The 22,766-nt window shown below is 40.7% G+C and overlaps 1 protein-coding gene across 4 annotated transcripts in view; it reads left to right on the top strand.

Moving 5' to 3' along the window:
- Positions 1-20,798, top strand: part of MAP3K20 (mitogen-activated protein kinase kinase kinase 20) — a 206,603-nt gene extending 185,805 nt beyond the window's left edge. The window contains exons 17-21 of one of the 4 annotated variants that reach the window (XM_064286991.1): positions 320-436; positions 2,363-2,437; positions 5,184-5,334; positions 14,297-14,458; positions 14,559-20,795. In XM_064286991.1, the coding sequence (XP_064143061.1) occupies positions 320-436; positions 2,363-2,437; positions 5,184-5,334; positions 14,297-14,458; positions 14,559-14,977 (924 nt within the window). In that variant the 3' untranslated portion in view covers positions 14,978-20,795. Of the gene's footprint in view, positions 1-319; positions 437-2,362; positions 2,438-5,183; positions 5,335-14,296 lie in introns of all 4 variants that reach the window. The other 3 variants (XM_064286992.1, XM_010602818.3, XM_064286990.1) reach the window with 3 other exon arrangements.
- The last annotated feature ends 1,968 nt before the right edge of the window (positions 20,799-22,766 follow it).

Below are 22,766 nucleotides of genomic sequence, written 5' to 3'. Positions count from 1 at the left end.
AGATTATGCCTTTAGGCTCTGTAACCAAACTGGCTAGCCTTACTCATTTTTATTATCTGTCTGGCCCCTTTAGGATTTTGAGTTTGCAACTCCTACAATAGGACACTTAAACGGATCAATTATATTTCAAGGCTGCACTAACTGGAGGTTATTTAGATACACAATGGGATCTAATTTCATGCCCTTTTATTGAATATGGAAGAAAAAAAACAGTCCAATAATACTTCATTTAGAATACTTCATATGTTATAAAACATTGAGATTTTTAAAAAAATTTGTTTCTCTTTCTCAAATTCTATGATTTTGCTTTTAATTCCAGGACTGTAAGTGGAAAATGTATATGGAGATAGATGGGGATGAAATTGCAATAACCTACATAAAAGACGTGACATTCAACATGAACCTACCTGATGCAGAGATTTTAAAGATGACAAAGGTAGGGTTCTATTTACGGCTTAAAAGCTTTTTTGAATTCACAGATATCAAACAAAGACATTAAAATACCCCAGCAGTGTGCTTTTGTGCTTGTCGATGCTCACATCAGCTCAGCCTCAAGCTGGCTGTTGAAAGGCACATTTTATTTAGCAGATTGAGATCACAATAGTTTTTTTGTTAAAATTCCACTTACACTGTGCAAACTACAAAGCATTGCAAAAAAGTATCGTTTAATTTTTTTTTTTAATTTTCTTCTACATTTCTTTATGCTTATTCTGTTGTTACTTAGAGGAAAGAAAAAATGCTAATGATAAAAATATTTACATCGAACTTGGGGTCATTTAAACTTTGAAACGATTAGGAGGAGGAAGGAAGACTTTCTTGGCTGTATCCCGTTTCTTGGAGGACTGAGATAAGGTTATTCATAAGGCACATGTTGAAGTCTTGATGGCTTCCTTGAGTTCACCCCTAAGGATTCCCTGAGTGACCAGAAAGGAGCATGGTACTAACTTAGAGTCAATGGTAGAAGTGTGTCAAAATACTGAAGAAAGGCTTACAGAAATGCTAGCTTGTTCCTCAAAATGGAAAAATTTCAATTCTCTTCCAATCATACCAAAATAAATACATATGAGGATTTGTCAAAGGTTAGCAACCTCAGGTAAATAACCATGATGTCTGTAGGACTGTCAACCTAAACCTCACATAATCTATTAACCCTAGTACATTATTAACTGTGTATTTGGTTTCATTGAAGGAAATGGGTTTCATACCAAAGAAGAACCAGGGCACAAACACAAGTGGGGAGGTAACAAGATTCTTCAAAGCCAGAGCATTAGACTTGTAAATGTGTTCTTTCACAGGCATAAGATTTTTAAATACCCAAGTCCTTTCAATTTATAAATGGATTCATCAAGTAGATTGATTTGATATTCTTTGTTGGATTCCCCTTTGTAACTTGGGGTTATTCCAATGGCATTATTTATTTGTAAAGGTTATAATTTGGTTTTAACTTTTCCTTATTTCTTTGGACATACTGTTTGATGCCCTGAATACTAGACAGATATTTTATTTTCTTTTTCCTCGCAACCTGTGATGTCTCTGGTGCAGCAGTTGTTCATCGCTGCAAGGCCCAAGTCATTGCCTATTCAAAGAAAGTAGTTGCTCATGGCAAAAACAGTGGGGTGGGATTATAAGACTGAATACAGGTGTTTCTGCTATAATGCCATGTATGCCTTCTTGAGAAACCACATTGGCTGCAAAATCACACGCCAAAACTAACAGGGCTTAAGGGAGAAAGAGGATTGAGGAAGGCCACTCAAAATCTATAGAATTTTTTAACTAGAACACCGATAGAAACAATAACGATCCTTATTTAAAAACTGAATCAGTAACCCAGTTAAATCTCCACTGCATTTGCTTTATACCTAGCATCACAGCCAGCCATTCCTTTGTAGCCTTAAAGCCAGAGTGGGGGTCAGGAGGAGAGGAGAGTGGAGATGCACTTCTAATAGAGATCATTCTCATCAAAATTGAAAATAGGATCCAAGTAGTAGCATCTTCATTAATCCTGGCAAAATGTCTCCACAGCTTCCTCAGTTGCATCTACAGCTTCACCGGATAGTGGAAAGCAGAGTGGCTATAAGCTGCTAAACTAGCCTCTGCTCACACTCAAGGAAGGCACTTCTAGGTCTTCTTGTATCGCTAAGGCTTTCTCTTAATCGTGAGAAAGCTTTCTGCTGATGCTTCAAAACACTAGCACTTTGAGAACAATCAGACGTGAACCAACATGATTTTCCTGATAATCTGGCGTTATTTCCCTATTTACCTCTATTACCCTATTTGTATGGGGAATTGGCCTCAAAGATAAATACAGTGTAGCACAGCAGATTGTACTATGACACTATCCCATCCTCGCTTTTGTTTTCAGCCCCCATTTGTAATGGAGAAGTGGATTGTAGGAATAGCAGACGATCAGACTGTGGAGTGCACTGTCACATACGAGGTAAGTTCTGGGGGAAGATGGCTGGTAGCTTCAGTGTCGGTTTCTCTGTAGGTATTTATTTGCTCCCTCAGAGAGTTTAGAACTTATGGGAAGTGAGGTTATTTAACCAACATGAATATGAGAAGATAAATATAACTATTCTAAGAAAGTTCTGGGAAGGAAAGAGACCCGAACCAACCAAACTGACTGCCATCAAGTCAATTTCGCTCATAGTAGAACTGCCCCATGGGGTTTCTAAGACTATAAATCTTTATGGAAGCAGACTGCCACATCTTTCTTCCACAGAGCAGCTGGTGGGTTCAAACCACCAACCATTTGGTTAGCAGCCGAGTGCTTTAACCACTGCACCACCAGGGTTCTTGAAGGAAAGAGAATGGGATAAAATTACCTAGATAGAGATTCATTAATCAATCACTGATTGAGCACCTTCCACAAACCATGTAATGTGTTAGGTACTGGGAGCACCAAACAGTGACCAGAAGAGACCTTTGCCTTCTTGGTGTTTAGAGTTTAGAGGTGAGAGTAGATCCCTGATTCTCCCGCAGGACAAAGCACAACCCCACTATGGCCTGGGGCACTATTAAGAGCAGATTCCGTGTTACGATATTTTTTATATGGAAAAATAGAAATCCTATACTTTTTTAAAAAAAATACGCTATAAAATTTAAATTCATTCATTTAGCAAACGTACTGCCAGATACTGTTCTAGGTACAGATGATAAAGCTGTGATTATGGTGGACAAGGCCTATACTCTCTTGATGCTTATGTTCCAGTAGGGGGAGATAGATAAGAAATAGACAATGTCTAAAAAAAGACAATGTCAGAGAGTGATAAATGGTAACTGAAAAGCAGTGTGACTCACGTGTAAGACTGGGTGGTCATGGAAGGCCTGACTGTCCTAGGGAACAGCAAAGGAACAGCCAGTGCAAGTCCCTGAAGCAGAGTGGAAAGACAAGGCTAAAAGTGGGCAGGGCCAGGTCAGAGGGCCTCGTGGGCCATAGTAAGGAGTTTGGATTTACTGTAGGCACAATGGTGGTGTAGTGGTTAAAAGCTATGCTACTAAACAAAAAGTTGGCATTTCGAATCCACCAGGTGCTCCTTGGAACCTCTATAGGGCAGTTCTACTCTGTTCTATAGGGTTGCTATCAGGTCACTATGAGTCGGAATCGACTCGACGGCAACGGGGTTTTTTGGTATAGGTACAATTGGAAGCCAATGGAACATCTTAAGCAGTAAAGACGAATAATCTAATTATGATTTTTAAAAAATCAGTAGGAACTTCACAGCTGGTGGGACATATGCTTTTAAAGTTAGAGAAAATCCTGTGATGAAGGTGGGGGGAGCAATTAGAGTATGGAGTCTTGACACACATCAATATATTGGTATGTATCTACCATCAAGGACACAGAATTCATTTATTCATTTAAACACATTTATTAAGGATTTACCAAGAACCGGACACCATAAGAGGTGCTCACACCTGTTTTACCTCATTTACCTCATGTAAACACTGAGAGATATCATTACCTTCATTTTACAGAGAGGGAATGATAAAATAAATCCCTGAGGTACCACACCCAGGTCATCTGACTGTTGGCCTCCCAGCAGTGGCTGCAGTAAGCTGAAGGAAGCCAGCTTCAAACTGGACTTCATGAAACACTGCATTGTGATGGGTTCCGTAGCAGCCAGGGTTTGACTTTGCAGCATTAGAAATCCAACCCCTGGCCAGTCCACTTGTCTAGAACTACCCAGTGCCAAAAACCAATAAGCATTCTAGCAGTTATTGATCCTCACTAGCCAGGATACATACCTTACCTGGAATGAGAAATAACATTAACTATCAAAGTGTGTTACACAAAACCCAAACAAAAGAGGTGGGTTGGTCTTGAGAAACTTCAAATCTAGACTATCCTGGAACCTGTTGACTGGTCCCCATGGCCTAGGAAAAGCCCTGTTTTCCAACTGGACGGTTACAATGTTAAGATCTCATATCAACTTGCCTTAGACAGTTCTGGAGATATACTACACGAAATTCTTTTCTTTCCCTTCCTTTCCCCTTCCTCCTTCTTTTTAGACTCTATGATATTCATATTTTCAATTTCATATTTTCACAACTCTACTGAATTCTGGAGAGGCTCTTTACTCTACCCTGATTTGTGACACCTGGGAAACATGCTAATTTATATTAGTGCTGAGTGGGAATTTTAGGAGAAGAAATTGGTGTGACTTGGTCTAGTGTTCTCTCCTTTTTTGACCCCTATTTCTTAACTCTTGGATCCCATCTCACCTTTGCATCTGTTACCCTTTACCCTCTGTGAGGCGCAGTAGTCCCACCAAGCTACCCAGATCACCCAGTTATCCTGATGATCAAAGGCAGTCTTGGGCAAAATGGTCAGATTTTTATTTATTCAACAAAATATCTGTTTTCAAGTATATAAGCAGAAGAGGTGATTTGTTTTTCATTTCTTATTAAATGAAGAGGTAAGTTGAGATTTACCAAAAGTAACAAATTCTGGGAGAAGATAACCACATTTTTAGCTACTGAGAATGCTATAATCCAATAAAGGTGGTTAAAATTTTCTTATTAATTAAAATTAGCATATTTAGGCCAACCGTATAGACTGTTGCCTAATGCACTGTGATAGTTTCTAAGGAGTGAAAATGAAGTGACGTAACAATCTGACGTTCTTTCCTTCCTACTTTGTAAATGTGTGTGTGTTTGGTCGTGGGTTTCTTTTTCCCCAGAGTGATGTTAGAACTCCAAAGAGCACCAAACACATCCATTTGATTCAGTGGAGTAACACAAAACCTCAGGATAAAGTGAAAGCAGTCCAACTTGCCATTCAGACATTATTCTCCAACTCAGAGGGCAACCCAGGAAGCAGGTCTAACTCAAGTAAGTTACTATTCAAATATTACATATGTAATAGATTCCAAAAACTTCAATACAAATTCTCAAAGCAAAGTGCCAGTCTCTGAACATAGATTTCTAATATAATACTTCTACCTGATATTTTTAGAATATCGGTTTTATGCACAGATTATATGGATGGTAATATTTATGGACTTATAAATATGAGCATATTATAATAAATTTCAATACTTGGAGAGCTATAATAAATAATGAAAAATAATGATTACATTGTATTGGTTAAAAAAAAAAAAAAAGCTTGTATGTTTATATACATATATATCTAGTTTCCAAAAGGGTGACTATAGATAAAGATAGGAATTTTCTTCTATGTTCAGCAAACATTCCTATGAAGCCACTGCTATTACTGGGTCAACTTCTTGAGTCCTGGACATAACTGGTACGTCCAAGCATAGGAACGAAAGGAAGGGAGAAAATGAAGGGAGGGAGGGAACAAGAAAGTGGAAAAATAAGTGTAAAGGGGGAAAAAGGGAGGATGGAGAAAGACAGAGAAAATATGAAATGCATCTGATGGATAGTGACGATGGTAATTATAGATGATATAAAGAAACTATTGAGAGAAAACAAAGAGGAAGGCCCCATGACTTGCTGCCAACAGGGAGGGGTTCTGACCCCTGCTTTGTAGGTCCGGAAACTCTAATACAAGCCAGAGTTCGGCTCTATGGGACTGACACAAGTTAATAAATACTTGGGAGGTGGCTGCATAAACCACCATGCAACTCACTCCTTACCACAAGAAATATATCTGTCAAACAATAAAAAAAAAAAAAAGTTTATTTCTGATCAGTGCATTTTTTTCCCAATAGCAAAACCTACCTGGGAAGCCATATAGGAAGATTCTTTAGTGGGCATGGGAAAAAACCAAGGGGCTTTAACTAGCTGACCCTGATGTCGGTGTCATTGAGTTATGAGAGCCCAGTTCATTCATCCTCTACTGTAAGCATCTATGTGCCAAGCAGACCAAGTATTTTTAAATGTCTATCAGCCAGGGTGTCCAGAATCCCAGACAGTACTCAAACTCCACGGACAAATTCTTTGCCCTCCTCCCCTTTGTCAACAGAGTTGATTTGGTTCTTTTCTTTCACAATCAATCATGAGAAGGCATTCTGACCACCATAACTGGAGATTAGTTTTTACCAAGTTTCTCAGCCACAAACACAACTTCAAGCATCTTTTGGGGCATGCTATTTCTAAAATGACTAACCCATACTATTGGCATTGGTTCTCATTAGCTTCCCTCTCATAAGACACTCTATTTTTAAATTTTTTTATATTTCCTAATTCAGTAATCTTGTCTTGCATGCCTACTATCCTGGCCTTAAGGACTAAATGACTCTAATAACTAATGATTGGTGGGACACATTTTACTTCTGTAGGGCTTTTATAGCCATGATCCCAACTGCTCCATACAACACCCCTGTGAAATATATAGGGGTCTTCTCTCTCCATTTCTGGTATACTTTTCTCCATTAAAAGTTGTTTTTCTCTATTTCTCAACTCACGTGACACAAAATGGCTGCCAGCAGCTTCCAAGTTTTACATAGTTCAAATCCTACCACTTTGAAAGTCACCAACCCATGTTCCCTCAAATCCTTTTTTTTTTTTTAAGGCATTCTTCTCTGAACCAACAGAGTGAAGTGGTAGTGATGGCAGTGTCTGAAGAGTAGGGTGGGTGGTGAGGACTTTGTACATATAGCAACTCTTGCTGCAAACATGTGGATGGGGACATGGTAGAGACATTCCTAACAGGACAGTGGGCAGACATCTAGTAGGTGTCTTCTACTTCTCTTAAACATAAATCTTTTAGGAAATAGCAAATTATTCTCTTTCTCTGCCAGTGTGGAAAGGAATAATCAGTACCCTTCTAACTCCCACTGGAATTGCTCTAGATAAACCTTTTCCTTCTATTCACTGGAGAGATTGCAGAGTGAAAATAGGTACTGACTTTCCTTTGGCTTACTCCAGTTTTAGCTAGTTTGCCCCCCTTTCTTCCTCCTTGTATTCTTTTTTCCTATATGATGTGATCAGAGCTCTGGTGGTGCAGTGGTTAAGAGCTCAGCTATTAACCAACAAGGTCAGAGTTCAAATCTACCAGCCGCTCCTTGGAAACCCTATGGGGCAGCTATACTTTGTCCTGTGGGGTTGCTGGGGTCGTTATGAGTCAGAATTGACTCGATGGCAACGGGTTTGGTTTTTGGTTTATACGATGTGAAGATAGAGAGGACACCATCTGCATCAGTTAAGAAAGATCTTACCGTTGCAAATAACAGAAAACCCAACTCCAACCGGCTTACTCCACTGGCTCTCAAAGTGTGTTCCCTAGTCCAGCAGCATCAGGATCACCTGGGAGCTTGTTAAAAATGCAAATTTGGAGGCCCAACCCAGACCTACTGAAACAGAAACTCTAAGAGTGGGCACCACCAATCTGCATTTTAATAAGCCCTCTGAGTGATTCGGAGACACAGTAAAGTTTGAAAACCACTGGATTAGACAATAATGAAATAAATGTATTACCTTCCATAACAGGAAGTTCAGAAGTCGGGCAGGCTTCAGATGCAGAAGATAAGGCTGCTCACCATGTGAAGGCTCAGGAATGAACTCTCCTTCTTTCCACTCTGCCATCTTCAACATTTTGGCTTCACCCTCAGATCTTTCCATGTTCACACTCCTCACGTAAAGATATGGCAATGCCCTGAGGAATTAATGAGTCAGTTCCGTCTCTATTCTTAACATTTAGGAGTGAGGAAAACTTTCCTATAACCCCCCAGCAGACTTTCCCTCATGTTGCTTTGGCCAGAATTGAGTGACTTGTTCATTCCTAAACACAGCATTACCATGCATGGCTTAGACAAATCAAAGTCTGCCCCTAGCGCTAGAATGGGACCAGCTTCCCCGATGCACATGACAACCTGGAGGGGGCCAGACACCAAACAAAACTAGGGCTCTGTTGGTTTTAAAAAGCGGTGGGAGGAATAAATGTTGAGATGGCAAGAAAATCTTAATACACAAAGGCTCTAAGTAGTGGGTCCTCCTATTATTCATGGAAGAAGAGACAAGGAAGAAGGAAGGTAGGGAAGCAAGGTAAAATCAGAGCAAGCCAAAGGGAGGTCAATACTACTTTTCAAAGCCCTGAAGAATCATACCTGGAATCTAGAGAGTCTGCCTACTATATATTCTAAAACGTCTTGAGATTCATTTCTCTTTTTCCTTTCTCTCCAATTTTTTTTATTAACTTTTATTAAGCTTCAAGTGAACGTTTACAAATCCAATCAGTCTGTCACATATAAGTTTACATACATCTTACTCCGTACTCCCACTTGCTCTCCCCCTATTGAGTCAGCCCTTTCAGTCTCTCCTTTCTTGACAATTTTGCCAGCTTCTCTCTCTCTCTATCCTCCCATCCCCGCTCCAGACAAGAGTTGCCAACACACTCTCAAGTGTCCACCTGATATAATTAGCTCACTCTTCATCAGCATCTCTCTCCCACCCACTGACCAGTCCCTTTCATGTCTGATGAGTTGTCTTCGGGGATGGTTCCTGTCCTGTGCCAACAGAAGGTCTGGGAAGCATGGCCACCGGGATTCCTCTAGTCTCAGTCAGAGCATTAAGTATGGTCTTTTTATGAGAATTTGGGGTCTGCATCCCACTGATCTCCTGTTCCCTCAGGAGTTCTCTGTTGTGCTCCCTGTCAGGGCAGTCATCGATTGTGGCCGGGCACCAACTAGTTCTTCTGGTCTCAGGATGATGTAGGTCTCTGGTTCATGTGGCCCTTTCTGTCTCTTGGGCTCCTAGTTGTCGTGTGACCTTGGTGTTCTTCATTTTCCTTTGCTCCAGGTGGGTTGAGACCAATTGATGCATCTTAGATGGCCGCTTGTTAGCATTTAAGACCCCAGATGCCACATTTCAAAGTGGGATGCAGAATGTTTTCATAATAGAATTATTTTGCCAATTGACTTAGAAGTCCCCTCAAACCATGTTCCCCAGACCCCCGCCCCTGCTCCGCTGAACTTTGAAGCATTCATTTTATCCCGGAAACTTCTTTGCTTTTGGTCTAGTCCAATTGAGCTGACCTTCCATGTATTGACTGTTGTCTTTCCCTTCACCCAAAGCAGTTCTATCTACTGATTAATCAATAAAAAGCCCTCTCCCTCCCTCCCTCCCTCCCTCCCCCCTTCGTAACCACAAAAGTATGTGTTCTTCTCAGTTTTTACTATTTCTCAAGATCTTATAATAGTGGTCTTATACAATATTTGTCCTTTTGCCTCTGACTAATTTCGCTCAGCATAATGCCTCCCAGGTTCCTCCATGTTATGAAATGTTTCACAGATTCATCACTGTTCTTTATCGATGCGTAGTATTCCATTGTGTGAATATACCACAATTTATTTACCCATTCATCCGTTGATGGACACCTTGGTTGCTTCCAACTTTTTGCTATTGTAAACAGAGCTGCAATAAACATGGGTGTGCATATATCTGTTTGTGTGAAGGCTCTTGTATCTCTAGGGTATAGTCCCAGGAGTGGGATTTCTGGGTTGTATGGTAGTTCTATTTCTAACTGTTTAAGATAACGCCAGATAGATTTCCAAAGTGGCTGTACCATTTTACATTCCCACCAGCAGTGTATAAGAGTTCCAATCTCTCCGCAGCCCCTCCAACATTTATTATTTTGTGTTTTTTGGATTAATGCCAGCCTTGTTGGTGTGAGATGGAATCTCATCGTAGTTTTAATTTGCATTTCTCTAATGGCTAATGATCGAGAGGATTTTCTCATGTATCTGTTGGCTGCCTGAATATCTTCTTTAGTGAAATGTGTGTTCATATCCTTTGCCCACTTCTTGATTGGGTTGTTTGTCTTTTTGTGATTGAGTTTTGACAGAATCATGTAGATTTTAGAGATCAGGCGCTGGTCTGAGATGTCATAGCTGAAAATTCTTTCCCCGTCTGTAGGTGGTCTTTTTACTCTTTTGGTGAAGTCTTTAGATGAGCATAGGTGTTTGATTTTTAGGAGCTCCCAGTTATCTGGTTTCTCTTCGTCATTTTTAGTAATGTTTTGTATTCTGTTTATGCCTTGTATTAGGGCTCCTAGGGTTGTCCCTATTTTTTCTTCCATGATCTTTATCGTTTTAGTCTTTATGTTTAGGTCTTTGATCCACTTGGAGTTAGTTTTTGTGCATGGTGTGAGGTATGGGTCCTGTTTCATTCTTTTGCAAATGGATATCCAGTTATGCCAGCACCATTTGTTAAAAACACTATCTTTTCCCCAATTAACTGACACTGGTCCTTTGTCAAATATCAGCTGCTCATACGTGGATGGATTTATATCTGGGTTCTCAATTCTGTTCCATTGGTCTATGTGCCTGTTGTTGTACCAGTACCAGGCTGTTTTGACTACTGTGGCTGTATAATAGGTTCTGAAATCAGGTAGAGTGAGGCCTCCCACTTTCTTCTTCTTTTTCAGTAATGCTTTGCTTATCCGGGGCTTCTTTCCCTTCCATATGAAATTGGTGATTTGTTTCTCTATCCCCTTAAAATATGACATTGGAATTTGGATCGGAAGTGCGTTATATGTATAGATGGCTTTTGGTAGAATAGACATTTTTACTATGTTAAGTCTTCCTATCCATGAGCAAGGTATGTTTTTCCACTTAAGTATGTCCTTTTGAATTTCTTGTAGTAGAGCTTTGTAGTTTTCTTTGTATAGGTCTTTTACATCCTTGGTAAGATTTATTCCTAAGTATTTTATCTTCTTGGGGGCTACTGTGAATGGTATTGATTTGGTTATTTCCTCTTCGGTGTTCTTTTTGTTGATGTAGAGGAATCCAAGTGATTTTTGTATGTTTATTTTATAACCTGAGACTCTGCCAAACTCTTCTATTAGTTTCAGTAGTTTTCTGGAGGATTCCTGAGGGTTTTCTGTGTATAAGATCATATCATCTGCAAATAGTGATTACTTTCTCTCCAATTTTTAAGACTATTCTGAAAACTGTATTTTCTCCCCATCTCAACCTTCCACTAAATGAAAAGTTATTTTTCTAGTTCCTACTCATCTATATGTTGCAATACATCGGTGATAGTATGTGAACCTGGCAAAAGTTACAAAGGGAGGAGGCGACTGTGGAGAGGCACTGTCTTCAACCAGCGAATTGTCCCCTACTCCCCGCTCCACATGACCGCCCTTCCTTCTCGGGTAATCGCTCCTGCCTGTTCTCTTCACTTCTGCTCCCCTGTTGAAAATTATGTGATGAGTGAGGAAAGAGGAAGAAAATGTATAAGGGAGCAAAATACCAAGGAAAAAGACAGATGGGAGCCAGTGCCCAGAAAGAGAAGTTGCCCTTGGAAAGAAGTAGAAAAGCCACATCTCTAAAATAGGACAGAAAAATTTAAGGCTGGTGGTCTGAATGGGAAAGCTCAGATTGGGAGGGGAATTTGAGAGAGTCCTAAACTGTATTTTTTTTTTTTTTTAAATGATGCCATATTTTGTAGGGAGGAAAATAAAGCACCATGGCAGGGATACCAAAAGTAACATGTGACTTAGCCATTCTTGTGTCAGCATGATTTTAAAACTAAGATACTGGAATAGTCACTGTATGTGGTATTTATTACTTGCATTTTTCCATTACTCATTCTCATAATTGAACACTTTCTCAGCTACCTGAGGTGTAGGAAGTATGTATAATTTTATGGAGGGAGGAGAGAAGAGCAAGCAGGTCAGCTTTGAAGAATGCTGTGTGCACTCACTTAGAACTGCCGATCAAATAGCTCTATGCTAAGGTTGCTGAGAAATGCACTAAACATTTCATAACCTAGATCCTATTCAAGGTAAATTACTGCCCAGTTATGAGTGGCAAAAGTAGACCAAAGGGGCACTTGCAAATAACCCATCTGGGAAGACTAGACATTAAGCATCTTCATCCAGTATACTAAACTTCTTTGCCCAAAATACACCAAGATTATCTCAAAGTGTATGCTGACTGAGCAAGTGCTGACTGACCAGGGAACACGGAAAATTAGCAAAAATGGTTATCAGGCGTCTTAGTTACCTAGTGCCACCATAACAGAAATACCATAAGTGGGTGCCTTTAAAGAACAGGAATGTATTTTCTCACAGTTCGGGAGGCTAAGATGTCCAAATTAAGGGCATGGCTCTAAAGGGAGGTTCTTCCTTGTTGCCCAAGGATTTGTTGGCATTCCTTGGCACTCTGTCTTCCCCCTGTGTGTCTCTGTGTCTATTGTGATCATTTTATAACTGGGAAGTGATTAGGCTGAAAACCCATCCTACTCTGGTATGACCTCATGATCATAACAAAAGAAAACCCCTATTTCCAAACAGCATCATATTTATAGGTATAGCTGTTAAGATGGCAACACATATTTGGGGGGACACAATTCATTCCACAACATCGAGGAAGTAGCTCAAGTTTGTAGCATTTCAGGAAAGAAGGCATTGTGGTTGAATGCAGCCTGTGAGGAGTGTCTGGGCGAGTCAGTCACCTCAGGGGTGTCTCCTGTGCACAGGCCGCGAGAGAGGCCACTCATTGACAGAGAAATGGCATGATCTGTTCCTCTCTAGAAGCTCCATCTGCACAACCAGAGCCAGAATGGCTGAGGAAGCTGTGGCAGGGAAGACCACCAGGGGACTCTGGGAATTTGGTAACACAGTCAAGGCACTGAGGAAGACAGCAGAAAGATCGTAGACATTACCAAAAACCAAAAAAAACTGTTACCATCTAGTCAATTCTGACTCATAGTGACCCTGTAGGACAGAGTAGAACTGCTCCATAGGATTTCCAAGAAGCAGCTAAGGGATTTGAACTGCCAACGTTTTTTTGGTTAGCAGCCAAATTCTTAACCACTACGCCACCAGGGAAGAACTTGTTTCTTTACTGAGATACAGCTTAGTAAGTGATCCTTGTTAATTAGCCATTTTCTTTTGCTTTAATGTCTTCTTTTTGCCATGAAGCTTCCTTTTCATGTTGAAATCATTTCTCATTCATGAACCTCAGGAATCTCTTCTCTGGAGATATGAACTGTCTTTTCCTCCAAACAATCTCTAGCTACCTCAACCACTAAGAATGCAATTTCCTTTATCTGCATTTAGGGCCTTTGAAGGTTTAAAACTGCTGGTTGACAAAAGCTTTGGAAGGTGCTTTTTGTTTACTAAACGTGTCCCTGCCAAACACATGTAAACAGCCATTTCTAGAAGTGGCAACATGGCTAAATAGAAAGAAGATGAAATTTAGATGCAATAGGGCCTGGGCTTATTGGACAAATGACCTTGGACAAGTTACTTGACCTCAAAAGAATTTGTATTTACCTGATAAGATTATTGGGAGAGTTAAATGAGAGAATGGAAGTAAGGCCTATGGAACACACAAGCACATAGCATAAACTCAGTTTGCATAAATTCCCTTATTTAAAAAATATGTATTTGTAATAATAAAGGAAGCATCTTTATTACCTATATGAGACTGAAATGACAACAGTAACTCCATAGCACAGATGAGAACTTTAAGGGACAGAGAGTCTAAGTTAAAGGTGGTGAAACAAGAGGGGCAGAGACAGTGAGAATGGTGACACATGGGAAGAATGTAACCATTGTCAATGACCTGTATGTCTAAAAATTGTTGAACAGGTTTTTGTTGTGTGTATTTCCACACACGCACATTTCCCATACAAGTGAAGAAAAAAAAAAAAACAGAATTATCTAGTTCAAGGTCAAACAAAAGTCAAAAATAAAGCTGTGAAGATTAAAAATAATAATAATAATGCTAAAGGAAACGTCCTTATATCTAGCCTAGAACTTCTAGGAATGGTAAAGCTTAGAGCATCCCAAAGAGCTTTGGAGGATCCTGAGACAGGCTGTTGAATTAGGCACGCAGCTTCACTGTGGCTTAAAAGATGCTTGTTTCCATTCCTTCTGCAGATGCTGATTGCCAGTGGTTAGACACTCTGAGGATGCGCCACATCGCATCCAACACTTCCTTACAGCGTTCCCAGAGCAATCCTATCCCGGAGTCCCAATTCTTCTCCTACTTAGAAAACCAGGGTTCCTACGCTGCTGCTGTGCGGCGTACCCCGCCATCCAGTAAGTATCAGCAGATCACACCTATCAGCCAGTCCAGAAGCTCCTCTCCCACCCAGTATGGACTCACCAAAAACTTCTCTTCTCTACATCTCAACTCCAGGGACAGTGGCTTTTCCAGTCTTAATACTGACAGCTCTTCAGAGAGAGGTCTATACTCAGGTAGAAGCAGGGACAGGTACAGTCGTGGTAGCGTTTCACTCAATTCTTCTCCCAGAGGGAGATATGCTGGGAAAAGCCCGCATTCCACGCCTTCCAGAGAAAGATACTACAGGATTTCTCAGTCAGTGCTTCAGACTCGCCAGTCACCTGCCTTCAAGCAGAGCCCAAATCATCAACCCAGGACAATACCAGGGATGCCTTTGCATACTGAGACAAGAGCCAGTGAAGAGGAGAGTAAAGTCAGTGATGGATGGGTTAAAGTGGAATACCGGAAGAAACCCCACAGGCCCTCTCCTGCCAAGACTAACAAAGAGCGAGCCAGAGGAAACTACCGTGGACGGAGAACCTTTTGATGAATAAAAAACAAACCAAACCCGTTGCCGTTGAATGTATTCTCATTCATAGAGACCCTATAGGACAGAGAAGAACTGCCCCATAGGGTTTCCAAGGAGCAGCTGGTGGATTCAAACAGCCAGCCTTTTGGTTAGCAGCCAAGATCTTAACTACAACGCCACCAGGGCTCTTTTTCATGAATGAAACTAGTTAAATTTTCTAAATGTTTTTTCTTTTCTTTTTTTTTTTAAATGTTATGGGTTTTGATAATAGGTTGCCTTGAGATGGAATTAACAAAAAAAACCAGCTGTTCCATTGTTTGGATTTGGGAAATACCTTCTAATTTGACACTCTAGTCAAACCAGGGCCAAAATGATGGATGTTGGTTACCAACTTTGTTCTCACTTAGGAAGTGCCCAGTGATGGTAGCTAGATTTGAACATAGCTATACATATTTTTCCCTCTGAAAGTTGACATTTCCAGAGAAGAGCATATGCCATCTTTTTACTCAACCACTAATGTTCCGGTGCACAGGGCCAGGGTGAGGCAGGGGAGGCACTCATTGCAGATGCAAAATTTAAGATAAATAATATTTTACTATGATATATTTTATTTAAATTTTTTAATTTTCTAAATGAAAACGAATGCAAAAATCCATGATGAACAACAACCAAAAAAAAAAAATTCTAAATAAAAAAACAGGATCAGTATTATTGATTTTTTCTTTTGCTTCACTCACTGCTTGATAAGATATGGTCACTTTGTCTTAGTGAATACTGGTATAACACAAATACCACAAGTGGGTGGCTTCAGAGAACAGAAATTTATTTTCTTACAGTTCAGGGGCTAGATGTCCAAATTCAGGGTACTGGTTCTGGGGGAAGATCCTTGTCTCAGCTTCTGTAGCCCCTGCGTTCCTTGACTCTTTGGCGATCTTCACACGGCATCTATCTTCCCCCCGGTTTGTGCTTGCTTGTCTGTGTCTGTTTGCTCTTTTTATTACTCAGAAGTGATTAGGTTTAGGACACACCCTATACTGGTATGGTCTCATTAACATAGCATTAGATCAAATTATGGAAAGTGATTACATTATATCTACATTTTATAGGGATTAGGATTCCAACACATATTTTGGGGGGACAGAATTCAATCCATAACACTGCCCTTATCTTTATTTAAAATTTTGGTATTTTGCTCATCATGGATTTTTTTTTTTGCATTACTTCTCATTTTTTAAATATTACAATAAAATATTTTTTTTATTACCGATTTTTTAGCACCCCCTTAAATGTCATACCCAAGGTGAGTGCCTTGCTTGCCCCACTCTAGTCTTGGCACTGCTGGTAAGTATTTATTTTAGTGTGATGTTTGTGACTTTATCATGGTCAGAAAAACCCATTGCTGTTGAGTTGATTCCAACTCATAGCGACCCTATAGGACAGAGTAGAACTGCCCCGTAGAGTTTCCAAGGAGTGCCTGGCGGTCAGAGCTGAAATAATTTGGCATGACACTTTTGGCAATAATAAAGTTTAGTGAACTTAATGTTGATTATGATGCATACCTCGTTCATTAAAATCATCAGAAACCAAAGATCTAAATTGCCTAGGAGACTTGTGGTTGTTTCTTTCCCTAAGCTCCCAGGGACTGCTTTTGGATCTTATTTTCTACATTTTACCAAAGGAGAACCAAAAGAGAAAAACAGCCTTCCATAAAGGCCTCTTGGGATGACAGAAATCTAAAATCTGAAAGAAAACACACACAGAGCAAGATGATAATGTCACAAGCTAAAAGCCAGAGAAATTTAAAATTACCAACGGCCTTGTTAGAGCAAGACAGTAAATACCAGCCTTGCAGCAAGAAAGCTGTAAGCAGCTGGGGGTAAAGAGGTAAAATGGTGGGGGTGGGAGGAAACTGCCTGCAAGATTGTACAGGGCTTATGGAATCCAACTTGTGAAATGCTTGACGTTTTACAAATCAATAAGTCAGGTGGCAAGCAAACTTGACTATATATCGAATAAACAAATGTTACCTTCAACATGTTCTGAGCATTCACTAGCCCTGAATATCAAGCGTCCTTTGCCCTGCATCAGATTCTCAAGCTCTACAGCAATCTAAATGACGCACTGGTAATTCTGTGGGGCCAAGTTCTCTTTTAATAGAAACCAATCATCAGAATACATGCATATGTTCCCAGAGTAACGGCCCTGCTCTGATACGGTGCTTGGGGCCTCAAGGGGAAAACTGTATTACAGGCTGGATGATACGGTGTAAAACAATTTGGGTAGCATTAAAGACAAGGTTATAGGAAATGACCTTGATTTATGAAGGAAGCTGTCATGGCCTAAACATCAATTTCACAACTTGTTTTTATCCAAGTCTTATTTTTTTGCCATCAACATTTACAGGAAACCCTGGTGGCATAGTGGTTAAGTGCTACAGCTGCTAACCAAAGGGTTGGCAGTTCAAATCCGCCAGGCGCTCCTTGGAAACTCTATGGGGCAGTTTAACTCTGGCCGATAGGGTCGCTATGAGTCGGAATCGACTGGACGGCACTGGGTGGGCAGCATTTACAAGTGAAAGCAATGGGAAGTGGTGAAATCAGATAATGGTGTACCCTTCTATCATGGGTAACCAACTTTTCCTAAGGTTTTAAGCTCCCCTGTGATCCTTTTTCACAAAGCCTATATCGGCTACAGTCTGTTTGCAGTTACTTTCGTTCTTGTCCTTTGTTTATGCTTAAATTTAAAGAAAAGTAGGCTAAAATAAAATATGCTATCTTAATAGCATGTTACTTCCAAGTAAGCAATAAAATATTTTCTTAGATTAGAATTTTTGGATAAGAAGCTGAACGTAGAGTCTGACTGAGTCCCTCTGAAATGAACATAAAGTGTGGCTTTAATTAGTCAACCAAACGCACATTCTGAGGAATTATTGGAGACTCTGGCGTAAACAGTGTTATCCAAGTGATTGCTTGTTTTATGCTCTTTTCCTTGTCCTTCTTTCTTGGGCCGTGGGTTAGAGAAGCCAAGCTGGTAGTAAAATGGCTTAATGGTCTCAGCCCTAGTGAGTGTAGTAGGTGACCACAAGGAGGTTATGCCAACAGCCCATAAAACTGACTACTTTGTAATAGCTCATGGAATAAGACTTGACAGCATCGATGTTAGTCAAAATTAGAATAAGGACATCTGGAGTGAGCTGCTTGACTGTAAAGAAATAATCAGAGTTGGATGTTCTTTTTGACTTTTTTTTCCCTCTAATGATGCTTACTCACCAAAGGTTGCTTGCCAGGTTGAAAGATGAATATAACTCAAGAACAGGGCAGGGATTAACCAGATTTTTTTTTTTTTTCCATCAAAACAGATCAGTTGCCAACAATGAGGGAACTGTATTAGTTGGAAGAGGCTGAGGTTAATACAAAAAGGACATTTTAGGAGAAAAAAAATCATTGTAGGAGCAAATCAGGAGAGTATTTTTTGGATGGAGCGTCTCTAAATGTGGGAATTTGGTGGCCTTTCTGCAGCTCAAATCTACCAGGCACTCCTTGGAAACCCTACGGGGCAGTTCTACTCTGTCCTTTAGGGTTGCTGTGAGTCAGAATCAACTCGACAGCAAGGGGTTTGGTTTCGGTTTTGGAAGGCCTCTGAGGCAGTGGCGGTTCAATGGTAGAATTCTCACCTTCCATTTGGGAGACCCAAGTTAGATTCTGGCCAACACACCTCCTGTGCAGCCACCACCCGTCTGTCAGTGGAGGCTTGGGTGTTGCTGTGATACTGAACAGGCTTCAGCAGACCTTCCGGACTAAGGCAGACTAGGAGGAAAGTCCTGGAGATCTATTTCCAAAACCAGCCAATGAAAACACTATGGATCACAACAGTCTGACAGTCTGATCTGCAACAAATCATGTTGATGGTGCAGGACCAGGCAGTATTCTGTTCTGTTGTGCATGGGATTGCCAGGAGTTGGGGCTGACTCGATGGCAGCTAACAAGTCAGCTTCTGATCTAATCTTGAACTGCTAAATATAGCTTGGCTGCTACTATAGAAAACCCCAAACCACCAAACCCATTGCTGTTAAGTCAGTTCTGACTCATAGTAACCCTATAAGACAGAGTAGAACTGCCCCATTGGGTTTCCAAGGCTAAAATCTTTACAGAAGCAGACTGCCACATCTTTTGCCTACAGAGTGGCTGGTGGGTTCGAATCATGGACCTTTTGGTTAGCAGCTAAGTACTTACCCACTGTGCTGTCAGGGCTCCTTGCTACTTTAGAGACAGTCATTATTCTAGGCACAGCCCCTGCAAAGCAGGATGTTTCCCTTTATGCACAAAACAACTGGATTAGCAATACAATAGACCTAGCCTGAATTATCAATAATCCCAAATATGTAAATGAAAACTGGAGATTATTTTCAAGGACTACTTTAGAAATAAATATAAACTGTCAATTGTTTCAACTAATTCATAATGAATATGGCTCGTAAAAATAAACAATGAAACTGCAGTGTTTGAAACTTTTCGCCATAAAATTTAGAACAAGAAATCGAATGTGGAAAAGCTGAATTAAGAAACAATGGCCACAAAAGAAAACTCACAGTGACAGAAGCTGTGACTGGTAAAATGTTATATGAACAACAAAATGATATACCAAATTGTCTTAGTCATCTAGTGCTGCTGTAACAGAAATACCACAAGTGGATGGCTTTAACAAAGAGAAGTTTATTCTCTCACAGTCCAGTAGGCTAGAAGTCCGAATTCAGGGTGCCGGCTCCAGGGGAAGGCTTTCTCTCTCTGTCGGCTCTGAAGGAAGGTCCTTGTGATGTATTACTCTTCCCGTGGTCTGGAAGCATCTCAGCACAGGAACCTCAGGTCCAAAGGATGTGCTCTGCTGTTGGCAGTGCTTTCTTGGTGGTATAAGGTGTCCATGTCTTCCTGCTTGCTTCTCTCTTTCGTATCTCAAAAAAGATTGGCTTAAGACACTACCTAATCTTGTAGCCCTCATCAATATAATTGCCACTAATCCATCTTGTTTCATCATAGTGGTAGGATTTACAACACACAGGGAAATCACATAAAATGGAGGACAATCACACAATACTGGAACTCATGGCCCAACTAAGTTGACAGGTATTTTGGGGGAACACAATTCAATCCATGACACAAATCTTCTTTGTAAAATTTAAATGAAAAAGAACTGAACCCATGGGGAGAAAATTAGCACAATAAAACATTTAATGTAAAAATTTATTATGCTGGATAGAAAACTAATCAGGAAATACATTGACATAAAGATGTTTACTCCATGAAACTCTTATTTGACAAAAACTCATTCCTTAATATTTATATAATTCTGATCAAAATACGTTAGCCATAAATGTTTTTCTTGTTAGCTGCTGTGATGGTTAAGGTCGTGTGTCGACTTGGCTGGGCCATGATTCTCAGTGGTTTGGTAGTCATATGATGTTGTGATCACCTCCATGATGGAATCTGCTGTGAGTAGCCAATCATTTGAAAGGGAGTGTCTTTGGGCATGTGGCCTGCATCAAATATAAGTGGACATTCTGGCAAGGACTCTCAGGGACTTTTGCTGGCTCTGGATCCTGCAGCTGGCTTCTGTTCTTCTGACCCCTGGTTCACAGGACTTAAGCTAGCAGCTTAACTTGTGGTCTTGCCTGTCAATCTTGGGATTCATTGAGCTTCTCAACCTGTGAGTGAGAGCTCTGCTCTCTGACCTGCCAATCTTGGGTTCTCCAGTCCCTGCGACTACGAGAATCAGAAGTCTCTATCCTGACCCATGGACTTGGGGCATTCAAGCCTCTACAATCACGTGAGCCATTTCCTTCATATAAATCTATCTCTCTATATATTTATACGCTTTACTGGTTTTGCTTCTCTAGGGAACCCAGACTAAGGCAGTTCCCATCGAGTTGATTCTGATTGATGGCAACCCCATGTGTGCAGAGTCGAACTGTGCTCCACAGGGTTTTCAAGGCTGTGACCTTTTGGAAGCAGATCGCCAGGTCTTGGAGAGGTACCTCTGAGTGAGTTTAAACTGCCAACCTTTTGGTTACTAGTCCAGCACTTAGTCTTTTGCACCACCCAAGGACCTTTATCCATAAATAGAGAATGAAAATATCTTAAGGTCAAAACATTCTGACTTAACTGCAGCTTTTCCACTCCAGAGGCACCATATATTTTATATGCCCTTTAACTACCTTCTCTGTAATTTATCATTTTAATGATGGTGCCACCCCCAACGAGTTGGTGAAATCCTGGCTCTCAAAAACTGCTCACTTACAAAATGCCGTGATTTGGGTTGTGCCAGATTGTTCAGGATGAAACGTCATTGAAATGTTAAATTAAAGAGACTGTATTTAGGAGGCTTATAAAATCCCTTGGCATCACTAAATTTGAAAAGCTACAGTTCAGCTAGGGTGCCCTGGGGTGGTTACAGCACGAGACCTGGGCCCAGTTCCTTACTGTCTATTTGCTTTTCCTGGAACTAGTTTATGAGATTTCTGAGGTGGAAAAAGTTGACGGATCAATGCACAAAATTGTCCAGGCTTTAGTGAAGCAGGCACCTGTGACTTCTTAATCTCTTGCCCTTTCCCTTTGACTAATGTCAGCTGGCCAAATAAAAATGCATGACCGAATCAAGAGAATTAAAGGATGAAGAAGACTTGTGAGCTTCTAGTTCATTCAACACTCAAATCAAGATTCAATCCCCATAACCAATGTTCCATTTACTCAATTGTACCAAAGAAGTTCCTTCCCTACCACCTAGAATGGATCTCATTTGGGTGGTAGGGAAAGAATTCATTTTTTAATGAATTAAATTGTTTCTATGGTCTTGCTGTGACTGCCTTTAAGGCCCAGCTAAAGTCCTGCCGGTTTCCCTGGTGGCGCAGTGGTTAAGCTCTTGGCTGCTAACCAAAAGGTCAGCAGTTTGAATCCACCCATTGGTTCGTTGAGAGAAAAGACTTGACAATCTGCTCCTGTAAAGATTTCAGCCTAGGAAATCCTATAGGGCAGTTCTCCTCTGCTTTATAGGGTCATTATGAGTCAGAACTGACTCAAAGGCACACAACAACAACAAAGTCTTGCTTCCCCGAAGGCCACTCTCCACAGCTCCAGCCACATTCTCCATTCTCTACCCCTCTTAAGAGCTGTGATAGTTAAGGTTGTATGTCAACATAATTCTCAACAGTTTGGCAGCTATGCAATAATGTAGTTTGGCCGTTATGTAATGATGTAATTTGGCATTTATATAATGATATAGTCATCCTCCATGATGTGATCCGATGTGATCAGCCAATCAGTTGTAAGAGGAATTTCTTCCAGGCTGTGGCCTGCATCCAACATGTATGGATGTTCTAGCAGAGCTTGCTTGTTTGCTCTGGATCCTGCATCTTGCTTGTCATCATCTGAGCTCTGGTTCTTGGGACTTGAGCCATCTACCTGCCGTATTGCTTGCCGATGTCATCAGCTTCTGAAGCCTGTGAGCCAGGAGGCTGCTGTCTTATCTGCTGATCTTGGGTTTGTCAGCCCCTGCAGCTATGTGAGTCAGGAGAAGCCTCCAGCCTGATACCTGACCCATGGACTCGGGCTTGCCAGCCTCTACAACTGTGTGAGCCATTTCCTTGAGATAAATCTCTCTCTCTCTCTCTCTATATATATATATTTTAAAAACCCGTTCGAATCTGCCAGGCGCTCCTTGGAAACTCTATGGGGCAGTTTTACTCTGTCCTATAGGGTCGCAATGAGTTGGAATGACTTGAGGCAACTGGGCTGGGATATATATATATATATATATATATATAT

The sequence above is a fragment of the Loxodonta africana genome, chromosome 6 (genome assembly GCF_030014295.1).
Source record: "Loxodonta africana isolate mLoxAfr1 chromosome 6, mLoxAfr1.hap2, whole genome shotgun sequence".
In the NCBI taxonomy this organism is placed as follows: Eukaryota; Metazoa; Chordata; class Mammalia; order Proboscidea; family Elephantidae; genus Loxodonta; species Loxodonta africana.
Note: the sequence above shows the minus strand (reverse complement) of the source record. Positions and strands in the feature narration are given on the sequence as shown.